Source organism: Leopardus geoffroyi, chromosome E3 (genome assembly GCF_018350155.1).
Source record: "Leopardus geoffroyi isolate Oge1 chromosome E3, O.geoffroyi_Oge1_pat1.0, whole genome shotgun sequence".
In the NCBI taxonomy this organism is placed as follows: Eukaryota; Metazoa; Chordata; class Mammalia; order Carnivora; family Felidae; genus Leopardus; species Leopardus geoffroyi.
Window position 1 is genome coordinate 34517352 of NC_059340.1, and position 13348 is coordinate 34530699.

General features: G+C 50.1%; 1 protein-coding gene across 1 annotated transcript in view; it reads left to right on the top strand.

Annotated features, from left to right (window-relative positions):
* Positions 1–13348, top strand: part of USP7 (ubiquitin specific peptidase 7) — a 66571-nt gene that overhangs the window by 40066 nt on the left and 13157 nt on the right. Inside the window, 9 exon segments of the mRNA XM_045461942.1 lie at positions 917–1055; positions 1901–1989; positions 3926–4034; positions 4958–5088; positions 5521–5575; positions 6579–6659; positions 6760–6850; positions 9484–9566; positions 12022–12131. Coding sequence (XP_045317898.1) covers positions 917–1055; positions 1901–1989; positions 3926–4034; positions 4958–5088; positions 5521–5575; positions 6579–6659; positions 6760–6850; positions 9484–9566; positions 12022–12131 — 888 coding nt within the window.

The window sequence follows — 13348 nt, forward strand, 5'->3', positions numbered from 1 at the left end:
CTGATCTGATTTCCGGTGAGTATTGAGGCTACATTTTAGCCTAACAGACAATTTGGGCCTGACAGTAGTTTGGGAACGCGGTGAGCCGTCCGTCCCTGGACCAGGCAGCCTGGGCAGACAGGAGTGCCCATACTGGGCCTGCACTGCCGTCACTTCAGAGCTCTCTGGAAACTCTGCTGTGTGTGGCTCTGCTGTGGCTCCGAGCCCCCAGTGGCCCTTTAAAGGGCTGCGTCCGTTCGGTTTTTATGCACAGATCCAGAGGCTCTGTTGTGACCCGCCCCCAGCCTGACTGCAGCCCGGACAGTTGGGCTGTGGCTGTGACTAGGCGCCCCTGCTCAGAGCTCCCCGGGGCTCCTGGAGGGGAGCTCTTGTGTTTTCACCCAACACCCAACCCAGATACCAGAACCACTGTCTGACCAGAAGCTAGTCTCTTACAGACTCTAAAGGCCAGTACCTAAAGTTCAGAAACTGTATTTTATTGATACCAATTTAAAAAAAACTGACCTAAAAAAAAACTTGTAAAAATTAAAATAAAACCATGGCTCGGGGCACCTGGGTGGCTCAGTCAGTAAACGTCCGACTCTTGATCTCAGCTCAGGTCTTGATCTCAGGGTCATGAGTTCAAGCCCTGCGTTGGGCTCTGTATTGAGCTCTGCATTGAGCTCAATGCCTACTTAAAAAACAGAACAAAACAAAAACAACCCATGGGTCAAATCGGTACAGTCCACACTGGGGGGGGGGGGTTCCTCGACCCCTTTTAGCTTCTTTCTTCATTAAAGGTAAATGTGTCCCCCAACTCCACCTCCCCAAATAGAAGGACGGGAAAAAATGTGGGAATTTTCACATGCTCTGTTTTGAAACAATGTGTAAACGTCAGTTAAGTGGGTCACCTGAGGCTTAGGTTCTCTTTGACCAGGTCGTGGTCTTGCCATGCACAAGCTGTGCTGAAGATAATAAATTACAGAGACGACGAGAAGTCCTTCAGTCGACGCATCAGCCACTTGTTCTTCCACAAAGAGAATGACTGGGGCTTCTCCAATTTCATGGCCTGGAGCGTAAGTAACCGTGCCATTACACTGACTGACCTGAGCAGCATTCCTTCTTCATTCTGCAGATCCTTCTGTTCGCAGTGAGAATGTTTGCTCTATCAGGTGAACAGGTGTCTCTGAAAATGTGATCTCTCCAGTTTGCAAGCTGAGGTTTTGAAGCAGCCAGCAGACAGGGCTTGAGTCTCAGCTCTTTGTCAGACGTCTGTAAGGTAGTTCCTAGCTTTCCCAACAGGCCGAATCTCCTTTAAAAGGGGGCGCTTCCCTGAGCCAGGCCTGGTTTCATGTACCCTCATCAGTTCCCCGCTTAGTTTGAGAGAGAGAAAGAGCGCGCGAGCAAGGGACGGGGAGAAAGAGCGAAGGAGATGCAAAATCCGAAGCAGGCTCCGAGCTCCAAACTGTCAGCACAGAGCTCTCTGTGGGGCTCGAACTCACAAACCTTGAGATTGTGACCTGAGCTGAAGTCGGACGCTTAACCGACTGGGCCAGCCAGGTGTCCTTTGGCTGCTTTTTGCAGAAGTGGAAACCAGGGCAGGTTTTTAAGGGGGCATCCTGCTGGGCTCTCCAGGCGCTGCTCCTGTGAGCAGGTGCGCGTTCCTTCCAGCCTGTGCCCTGGCGAGGGGCTCCCCGGGACTTCCCAGATGCCTCCAAGAGGAACCATGCTTTTGCTGGTTTTGTTCAGAGGACACTATTTAAAACCAGTCAAAACACTGCAAAACCAGAAGCACGATTTGGGTGTTTGAAAAAGCAGTCTTTTCCTCTAACATGCAGAGGGTGTGAGGGTAATTGTCTCTTTGGAATGTAGCACGCGTCCGTGTGTTCTTATGCAAGTTGGATATTCTTATTTTTTATAGGAAGTGACTGATCCTGAGAAAGGATTTATAGATGATGACAAAGTTACTTTTGAAGTCTTTGTACAGGCGGATGCTCCCCATGGAGTTGCGTAAGTTTTTCTTTAATTGGGCGCTCTTAAGAAATGCCTTTTGTGCTGTAGTGAAAGAAACATTAGCATATTAGCAGTGCATATATTTAACCGATAAGCACCCTCCCTGTGCTTGCCCCTAGGCACACACACCTTACCCAGCTTCATACTGACCCCTTCACTTGACACATGTATTGAGCATTTTCTGTATGCCAGACACTGCTGTGCACTAGGAGTGTAATTCTGGTCGGCCAGTTAGCCATGGGTTTCTGTCCCCAAGGAATACACAGACTGGTGGGGCCGTTGTGGCGGGGAGGGGGCAGTTCCTACCAGTTCTGGAAGTGGCAGGCATGATGGTGGAGGGGTGGCGGGCAGGAGGGTGAGGGAGGTGTAGCCGAACTCAGAGGAGGAGATGTGATCGAACCCCAGGGGTGGGAGGTCTGTGTGCACAAAGCCGTGCTTGGCCTTGCAGAAAGCATGGGGTTGGGCTACATGTTAAGGAGGTTAGGGGGTTGGGGCAGGGAGAACATCAGGAGTGAAGGCACCGGCAGCGAAGTGTGGGAGTTGAGGTGGGTACGCCGGGCCATGGGGACCTGCTGACTTTTCAGGGCTGGGGACGGGTAGGCTGGAAAGCACAGTCTGGGAAGAAGTGGAGTGGCAGGCACCTGTCTCTCCCCCCTACCTGTGTGTCTTAATGGGGCCCTGCTCTGGCAGGAGGGTGTGGTTGGCCTGGGTGGAATCCAGTAGGGACTGTGGGGCAGCCAGGGAGGAGCTGTTACTTAGCCCAGGTCCTGGCTGACGTGGCCAGCGCAAGTACAGGAGGGATCCAGCTTTTCTTGAGCAGCCTTTTCAGGGCTTGAGTTGTAGCAGGGGTGGAGGCAAAAAACAAGAAAACTCAGTTTTTTGCGTTTGTCTCCCCCCCCCCCCCCCATTTTAAAAACCTTTTCCCTATGTTTATGATCTACTTTTCTTGACTAAAAAAGTGGACTGGGTTTTTCACCCTTACCAATCAAAACTGATTTCTTGGCTTAGTGTTACTTACCACAATCTATTCAGGCAATATCACCTAAATCTTTGTGATTATAGATTTTAAAATAACCATTTATAATTTAGGATTCTTGCATTTTCTTGCCAATTTTTAAAATGATCCACAGATACGCACATACTGTAACCAGGGCCGTGTGGTATACCCAAGTGTGTCAGAAAGGTCACGGACTAAGCCCTGGAATCAGCACTTACTGTTGACCCTGACACCTGGTCTAGTGTTGGCCACAGCTCAGTGGCGAAAGTGTTCGTTCTTGTCTTCATGTTATATGCAGATGGGGATGGGCCCGGGGGTGGTTTGACTGGTATTCCCTCGAGCTTCCTGTCACTATGGGCTGGGGGAGGGGCGTGCGGTGGGGACCGCCAGCTCTGAGAGGACCTACCCATTCTGCTCAGAGAAGACCACCAGCCTAGCAGGTTAAAGAGAGAGAGTGCTAGTTCAGAAGTCTGAGCTCAGCTTGCCCCGGTACACATGCCTGGCTTCGTTCATGTGTATGAGTCTGCAGAAAAGAGGGGTTTCAGCCGTTGGCATTTCTTGCTGACTCCACACGTGACTTAATATGAATGCAGGAGAGCCACACTGGGAGCCAGTCTGATAGAATCCAGCCAGTACGGGCGAGTGGCGATCTTGGTAGACGAGGACAGCGCTGCTGTCGGCGGCATTAAGCTGCTTCTCCAGCGCCCGGTGCGTGCACCTGGGTGAACTGAGCCCATGATTGTGCCCAGCACTCTGGGCCCTGGTGCCCAGGCAGGGGCCTGGCGGTGAGGAGTGCGTGGCAGTCGCTCCCACGTCAGGATGGCGGGAGACAGGCGGTGGTGCACAGCAGTGTGGCGGCCACATGCTCCACACGCATTTGCGGGAGCGAGGCCGTGTCCTATGTGGTTTTCCCTCAACCTCGAACTGGTCTTGTAGGTGGGATTCAAAGAAGCACACGGGCTATGTCGGTTTAAAGAATCAGGGAGCGACTTGTTACATGAACAGCCTGCTGCAGACTTTATTTTTCACAAATCAACTACGAAAGGTAAATGGATGGTATTTCTCTCCCTCAACCTCCTGCCCACCCTCTTCTCAAGTTTTAAGGGACAAGCAGAGTCCTGTCGGCGGACTTTGCCGTGTCTCTCCCGGTACCACCACAGTGCTGTCTCCGGATGGGGGCCCCTCTGGGATGCTTATGCATATCTTTATTCCTCCGTGTTTGGACACTCGTGAAACTAACTTGGATGATCAAAAGTTTGCTAGCTAACCTAATTTTGTTGGGCTAGAGATACTAAAAAAAAAAAAATTTTTTTTTTTAAATATGAAAGGCATTAAGCAGCAACATCTGAAAAGTTTTTTATGTTAAAATTGAATTGCAAAGCCACCGGCTGTGAAGTCTAATTTCACATACAGGTAAAGGTCGTTTTCCTGAGAGCGCTAATAGTAAAGACCGCAGACACCCCCTGAGTTTGGTACAGGCTGGCTAGTCGTCAGTCCTTTCGGAAGGCCATGCGAGGGTGCAGGCCACACGGACTCCGGGTTGGGGGCGGGGGCAGTCACTGGCTGGTCTGCTCTGCTGGCTTTTCTGGTTACATTGGCACTGTAGTGACCACGACAGAACGGTATAGTCGGGACCGGGGGTGGGGGTGTGGATCATCCCAGTGGCACTTAGGTTTCGTGACACCTTTTGTTCACAAGCGATGTGAAGCTAAAAAGTGTTGTTCCAAGAGGTATGAAATGCAAGTGGTTCTCTTTGGATGGCGAGTTGTAGGTAAATTTTTAAATTCTTTTTTGCTTTCTCATGGTTTTTGTGTTGCCTCTACAGACTTTGAGGATCTTTTAAAAAAGTTTCCTGAGCTATTTTGGAGGGTTAGTTAGAAGCCCTACCAACTACCTTAGCCGTTGTGATATTGGAAATGATACTTTCACATAAAATTCCATTTTTTATTTTTTAATCAATTATTTTAGGCTGTGTACATGATGCCAACAGAGGGTGATGATTCATCCAAAAGCGTCCCCTTAGCATTACAAAGAGTGTTCTACGAATTACAGCACAGCGATAAGCCTGTAGGAACAAAAAAGCTAACGAAGTCCTTCGGGTATGTATTGTATTGCCTTCTTCGCCTTCTCCTTCCTTCTGCAAGGATGGGTGAGCGCGTAGTAGGAGAATCCAGAGCGCAGTGTAGGCATATCAGCGCGCCTGGGTGTTTCGATCACTGGATTTGGTTTGTCCTTTCCGTAATAAAAGGCTGTGGTTTGGAATTTGGCCTGAGAAATAATTCACCACTTAATGACGTCCTCTTATGCACCGCAGGACGTTCAGAACAGGACAGATCTGTGAAGATGTTGGTGCCCTGATAGAATTCAGTGGTCTTTAAATTGGGGACCCCTAAAGATAATTCCCTCAGAAGATGGATTGACGAATAGTGGCCTGTCCTACAGCTCGCTTTTCAAGTCTGAGTTGCTTAGTTTACTCTTACTTGAAGTCTGGAAGTGTAAATAAATACAAACATTCCTTTTCTCTTTCCAAGGTGGGAAACTTTAGATAGCTTCATGCAGCACGACGTTCAGGAGCTGTGTCGAGTGGTAAGTTCTCCGCCGTAACCGCACACTACTTAACATTGACTGCTGTAAAGCACTGTCGGACGTGGTAGCAAGTAAAACCTCAGACCTGCCTCGCGCCAGTGCAACTCAGGTGCGCCCATCTCTGTTCAGGACAGAGCCAGGCCAGGAAGGAAAGGCAGCGTCTGTCTAGTTTACGAGCCAGAGAGAAAGAACAAAATTGTTCTTGGAGAGGGCAGCGTGAGGGGAAACTTGAATTTCGGTAGCGGTAGGTAGTGTGGTTTAAATCTGCCGTTGGTACATCTGCCCCAGTTACCAGTCGGAGAAACCACAGATTGGCTGACGTAGCTGTCCTGGCCGCCCTGTTTCGCCGTAGACTAGGGACTCCTGTTACTCCGTAGCGCCCAGACTCGTCTTTTGCACAGAAGTTCTAACAGAGGCAGCTCTCTGTGCGGGTGATTCTCCCCCAAACCATCTTTAGTCACTAGCAAATTCCCGTCCTTCCAGTCGTGACCAAAGACGCACAGACACACACAAAGTCACACACATACACAACATGAAACGGCTATTCAAGGTGATTGGCTGGGCAAGGTGTGTTTTCTGTTTTGCAGCACTAGCTGGATTGAATCCAGTTCATTAAATATCCATGGACAAACCAGTCAATCCTGTTGACAGGCTCAACCTCATTTATCTCTTGGTGTGGACCAATACGAGTTAAGTTTAGTGCTCAATTTACATGCTTTTCCACAGAGGTAAAATGAATATAAAAAATGCTTCTAAAGGCACTACAGATTACTAATTCATTCCAAAGGCTGTATAGAGGTTAATCTCAACTGTTGCATGTAGATATTTTTGTAAATACCCAACCGAGGACGAAGATTTTGTATGTTTTCATAATTGCATGCTGGAGGTCATAATATTCATAGTCTAGAACTTCTTTGACCATTGAAATTTCCTAGTCAAGTTTCGAATTACTGTCTGTTAATGAAGCATCACATTTTCTTAAAGCCCAAACTTTCTCTTCCAGCTGCTTGATAATGTGGAAAACAAGATGAAGGGCACGTGTGTGGAAGGCACCATACCTAAATTGTTCAGAGGCAAAATGGTGGTATGTGGCTACCAGCTTTAGAGAATGATTTTAAGATGATTTAAGAACGCTACGATAGCGACAATTAACGCTTAAACCCTCTTATTTTCCTTATTTGTAGTCCTATATCCAGTGTAAAGAAGTAGACTATCGATCCGATAGGAGAGAAGATTATTATGATATCCAGCTAAGTATAAAAGGAAAGAAAAACAGTAAGTTCCATGTACATAACCTTGGCCTTCCGCTCATTTCTGTTTTGGTTTCATGCTTCATTGACCCCGGTGATTTTCATTGAAATCTAGTGCAGACAGAGACCCCCACCCGAGTGATGAGCGAACAGCTTCCCAAGTGAACACAGGCTCGCGGCCCCACACGGGTCACACATCACGACGCCTGCCGCCCACACGTTGGTTCTTCCCGGCCGCGACCTCCTCGTCTCAAAGGAGAACCGCTGTTTGGCCTTTTAACACCCCCCCCCCCCCCCCCACCGCCGTTATTTTTGCCTGTTTTAAGTATTTACAGAGATGGGATCATACAGGCTACACAGCCCCTGCTTCTCTCCTTTTGCCCAGCGCCACATCTGTGCATCGTGCATATCGCGAGGAGCGGTGGTAACTTGATGGTTTTCGTTGCTTTACGCTACTCCACGTGAGGAGGATGCCGCAGGTTTTTGGGAACCACTCTTTCCTTGGTAGATGTTTGCGTTTTCAGTGTGTGGTGCTCGGACATAAGGTCCCTTTCCCATTGCTGTGCCCGTCTCCGGCACGCATCCTTCTGCGTTCACGGTGAGCGGAATTGTAGGCTCCAAGGGTACGCATATACATTCGGTGGGTGAGGCCAGCGAGGCTCCCAGAGCAGTCTGTTGATCTCTGTTTCCCAGCCATGTGTGACAGTGGCCATCGCTCCGCATCCACAGCAGGACCACCGGTCAGCAGTCTGGACATTTTGGTGAGAGTGTGGCACTCTCGCTGTCTGTATGCATTTCCCCAAAGGTCAGCGAGATGGTCACCTTTCCGGCTGCTTACTGGCAATTTGGATGTCTTCTTGAACATCTGGGATGGAGTTAATAATAGTTGATGTCCTTGATTGCCAGTTTTGTCACCTGTGATTTCTGGGTTGGTTTCTGTTGATTCACTTTGCTCTTCATCAGGGGCTGTTTTCCAGCTTCCTTGCATGTCTGGTCCTCTTGGTGGATGCCTGCCATTGTGATTTTTACCTTGTTCGGGTATGGACGTTCTTCACCTTTGTTCTGGGACCTGTTGGAGTTGCTTGGACACCATGTGATTCTTTGGAGGCTTGTGTTTACGCCCTGTCCGGTGGGAGCACAGCAGTTTGTGGTTAGCGCTACATGGGCCCCCACCTGAGGCCGTGCCCGGAGCTCCGTGTACAAGGAGGCTTTTCACCGTGGCTGGAGGGAGCACAGACTGTTCCCAGGCTCGCGTGTCCTCTGGGGGCTGTACCCCCGGCCTCTGGGTGGTTCTTTCCCTGCCCCCAGATAAGTCTTCACCCTGCTTGCTGGTCAGCCCTCCCTGGGGGCTCTGGGAGAGCTGCCGCTTTCTTCTTGGGCACTCTGCGCTGCAGATGGCAGCTGCTGTGGGCCCTCTTTGGGTTTCTCTCCCACACGGTGAGCTGGGACAGTTGAACTGCTCTTACCCATCATGGTCCCGTACCGCCTGTTTTCCCGGGCCTGAAACCTCTTTTGGATGGACAGTCCCGGGGTCCTTGTCCAGCGCAGGAGAGTGTGCCTGGTACCTCTCCTTCCCGAGGGAGCCGTGACAGGGGCAGGGAGCCGGGCAGGAGCCATTCTCAGTGTTCTGGGCACTGGCCCGGCTGTGTTGCTGAGCTGCTCCCTCTGTGGGGCTCACCTATTTTCACTCTTCTAAGTTTGCCACGTGTTTAATGGAATTGCAGAATTTTAGTGTAATCACCGGATTTTTTCTTTGCTTTTTGTGTCCTAAGAACCTCTGTCCTGAAGTCATAAGGTCGTCTCTGATCTGTTACTGTTTTATCTTTTCTGTTTGTCTACAATCCCCACACAGTGGTGTTTTGCATGTGGTAGGATGTCAAGACCGACCCTCCCCCTGTGGGTCTCAGGTGATCCCGTCACATTTTCCGCGTTGCTCTGCACCTTTGTTAGCGGCCAGTTGCTCATATTTGTGTGGGTTTGTTTTTAGATTCTTGCTTCTGGTCCACTGGTTCTCCCTGAGCAAATTCTACACCTCCCACCCCCAGCTTTATTTTGGTTAAATTGACAAAATGTTAGGATATTCAAAGTGTACGTTGTGATCGTTGCGGATATACTACTGTGAAAGGAGTGCTCTGTCCCAGTGACCACCTTGACACGTCCCTTCTTCATCGCGCGCGCACGTGCATGAGAGAATATTTAGGTGCTGCACTCTTGGCAAACTTCAGTTAGACAACAGGATGTTGAGCCCTTGTCACCGTGTTCTGCGTTAGGTCCTTAGTCCTTCTCTGACGGCTGGAAGTTTGCACCCTTTCACCTTGACCCCACGTTCCTGCTCTGTCTACATGGTCTTTCTTACAGCTCTATGTGTGGGTTAGATTTTGTACTTTAATGGTACTTGATTTTGGTAAAGCTGTTAAAACACTTGATTCCGTGTTACAGCTTCAAACACCCTCAAGGAACCGTGTCAGTTTCTCAGGGGTCCGGGTTTTCATGGAGCAGCGGGGGCTTGGTGGCCGTCTGGGTCAGGGGCTGGAGGCCACCACTGGTGTCCTCCCTGGCAAGCTTGAGTGCATGGGGCAGCCGTGCTGTCATGAAGGCCTTTAGTGAGACCATTGGCTAACTCTCTCTCTCTCTCTCTCTCTCTCTCTCTCTCTGAAGTATTTGAATCATTTGTGGATTACGTGGCCGTGGAACAACTAGACGGCGACAATAAATATGACGCCGGGGAGCACGGCTTGCAGGTAACGCGGGAACGATGCGCTGCTTCAGTTGTGGACCAAACAGTCACTTGGAGCTTTTCATAAGCTGCTCAGACCCAGAGCTCAAAGGATTTGAATTCTGAGTGCAGCCATTACATCTTGGGAGCTGCGATCACACGGCGGGGGTGGGGGCTGGGGAGGGGGGTTTGCAGCTCGTTTCTCAGGTAGGCCTGTCACCCAGCACACGGCGTTTTCTCACTGTGTCCGTCCCCCCTGCTCCTGGCCTCGGTGCTGCCCACGCAGAGCTTTTCCTCCACTTCTCCGGCTGCGGTGGACTTTGTCGCTCGGACTCCACTTTGGGGTGCATGTGTGGGGTGCAGTTAGTTTTTGAAAGGGTCGTGACTTAGAGGATAAGGAGTGTGTCTTCTGTCCTGGTTCTGTGAACACAGGCTGTCCCTGCTTATTTTCCACAAGGCCCCACAGGGACCCGAAGCTTCTGGCAGAGCAGTGAGCCTTGTGGACCGGTGACTGGTCAGGTGGAGAGACACGGCCTGGGGCACGATCGGTGGGGCCAGCAGCGCCCTCGCAGACGCAGCCATCCAGGGTCTGTGTTGCAGACTCCTAACCCGGACACATCAGCTCAGCCAGTTGCCAATTTCTCAGACCGTCCTGCTTGCCAGGCTTGCCGATTTATAATTCATGGTGCTGATGTGCCCCCTGTTTCAGTGGGCCTCGGATCTGCTCTTCTCCTGCTTGGTCAGGCCACTCAGGGATGCTGCACAGTGGATCAGAAAGTCACGTTGCAGACACGCAGCTAGACGTGCTCAGGGAGCACTGCAGTCAGCTCACAAGAATTGCCTTGTCCACAGTGGGTTTGGGGGTCTGGGTGAGCAGTACATAGTATTTTAGAATCACGGTCACAATGGACCGTGGTGGAGGAGCAATTCTTTGATTCTTTCAAGGTGTAGAAAAACCACGCCATTCCTTTGTGTGGCAGGAGGTTCCCAGGTTTTCATTTTTCTTTCCAGAGAAACCTTGCCCTCGTAAGCACACTGATTCAGCATCAGAGAACATTGTGGCTTGTCACAGCCCCGTTCCTCCGGGTGGACATAGCCCAGAAGCAAGGTCTGAATTGAAAGTGGAGCTGTGACAGGACCCCCGGTGGCCTGCTGGTGGCTGAGTTTGCCACAGAGGCTTATTTTAGTGAGCAGGCCGGAGTCGGGCCTGCAGGGGGGGCCTCGTTCAGGAGCGGGCGAGTCCCGCAGCACAGAGACTGAGTTGCTGGTACTGAGGACAGTCTTCAGAAGCGGGTTGGACTGAGCACTGAGGGCGCGCTCCGACGCGAAGGTCCCGAAAGTCCAGGGTGAGGGAAGCTGATCTAGTCTAGACCTCCCGGTGCATGATTGTCTGTGCCTCTGCCTGTTCTGTCCAGGTGTCTGTGGACACCTCAAACCTTACAGAATTGTAATTCTAGGCTTCTGCCTCTCCATTTAATGACTTGCTGTGCTTTTCCATGTATTTTCCATCATGTTTAATGAGCGTATAACATGGCAGCATGATTAAGCCCCCATTCACCTGGCTATTGCCTGTGGTTGGGCCTCAGAGAGAACATAACCGAAAATAAACCTCGCACATGAGCTGCTGCTGCATGGTCTCAGTTTTGGTAGCAGACGTGGTGAAGGTCTAAGTAGAACATCTTATTTTATTTAAAAAAATTTTTTAATGTTTATTTATTATTGAGAGACAGAGCATGAGCAGGGGAGGGGCAGAGAGAGGGGGAGACACAGAATTGAAGCAGGCTCCAGGCTCTGAGCTGTCAGCACAGAACCCAACGCGGGGCTCGAACCCGTGAACCGGGAGATCATGACCTGAGCCAAAGTCGGACACTTAACCGACTGAGCCACCCAGGTGCCCCTTAAATATTTATTTTTGAGAACTCGTGAGTGGGGATGGTGGGGGGTATGGGGCGGAGGCGGTGTAGGGGGGTGGATAGAGGGTCTGAAGTGGGCTCTGTGCTGACATCAGAGGAGATGATGTGGGGCTTGAACTCATGAACCACAAGATCATGACCTAAGCTATTTTTATTTTTTACTTGAAATGTAGTTGACATGCACTATTTTATTTTAGGTGTGCCATGTAAGATTTGGTGTTGAGCATTATGAAATGCTCACCACGACAGGCCTAGTGGCTCTCTGTCCCCACATAGCGTTCTCAGTGTCACTACGTTGTACTTTGAATCTGTGACCTGTTTATTTTATAACTGGAAGTTAGTGCCTCTTGATCCCCCTCACCTATTTTGTCACATCCTCCAGCCCCTGCCCACCGAAAACCACCCGTTTGTTCTCTGCTTATGGGCCTGAACATTTTCAAAGCACCCTGCCTTGGATCCCTTAAACCACCCCCACCCCCCACCCCTGTCTTGCCAGCCGCCGTTGTTGCCCTTGTTCCAGGGACAAAGTAGGGCCCAACTAAACTTGGTTTCTTTTCCAATGTTCAGGAAGCAGAGAAAGGTGTGAAGTTCCTAACTTTGCCACCAGTGTTACATCTGCAGCTGATGAGATTTATGTATGACCCTCAGACGGACCAAAATATCAAGATCAATGATAGGTAATCTATTGTGGGGTGTTAAAGTTAAGATTGAATCATCACCTGACTTCGGGGGGTCAGTCTCCATGCTTTGTTTGTCTTTTTATAATGTCAGTTCATCTCCGATGTACTTGGGAGTTCCTGTGTGCCTCAGTTTCCCAAGAAGTATAATTTTAAAGGGATAATTTCCTTTAAGAGTTTCAGAGGCTGCTCCTCCCATAACTCCCTCTACCGGAACCCTGCCCCGCTCTGTGCTGTGGCGGATGGACGTCCTGGGGGGGGGGGGGGTGCTTTCTGTTTGACCCAATGTAGCTTAGCTGTTTGCTCAGGAGTGGGATTTGATGTTCCCCTATTATTTTGTACTCTCTGTATCAACTTCTAGAACGTGTTGGAATTTTCAAGAAGAGGATGTAGATGTACTTGTGTGCTTTACTGCCCGTGTTTTCAAAATTCCAGATAAAAAGGAAACATAGTACACACACCCTTACCTAGCTTAGAATACATTATTTTTGTCCTGGTTAGTTTGAGCTCAGGATAGGGTGGTTGGTCAGTCCCCCCATGGAACTGGAGTAAGAGTGGACCCAGTCCGATTATTTGCCACCAGCTGGGTCTTTGCCGGCTCCTCGTTGTCCACGATCGTGGAGTGTGTAGTAAAGAAACCGTCCCCACCAGACCTCACACGTGGGCAGCGCGCAGACTAAGCCCCACCTGCCGGTGGGTGTCGTTGGGTCCTCACCTTGCTTTTGTTTCTGCTTTTGGAATTAGTTGCCAACGTTAAAACAAAACAGATCAAAACCTTGAGATTTCACATAAAAGCCCAGATTTCTGGCATCTTTTAGGAATTCAGAACATATGGCAGCGCAGCCAGAATTGCTGAGGGCAGCACCGGGGGCGCCGAGCCGGCTGCCCCTGGAGACACCATGCGCCGCTCTCCTCCACGTCTTCGCCGAGCTGCCTGCCCTTCTTCCTGTCGCTCAAGGCCCTCTTAGTAATTAATCGTGACCCTGTTATTAAAATGCTTATGGATCCAGTAATTTACAAACAAATCAAGTTCAGATGTCTCCCGAAATCCCAGGGTATACGGGATCCTTTCTCACGTGTGTCCCCTGTCAGATTCGATCCCTCCAGGTTCTCAAACTTGCAGCGTGTCCTCAGTGGTCTTGGTCCAGGACAGTCGGAATCATTCATTAATACATTTGCAGCCATCCACATCCTGGACAAGTCCTGGTGTGTGTTTG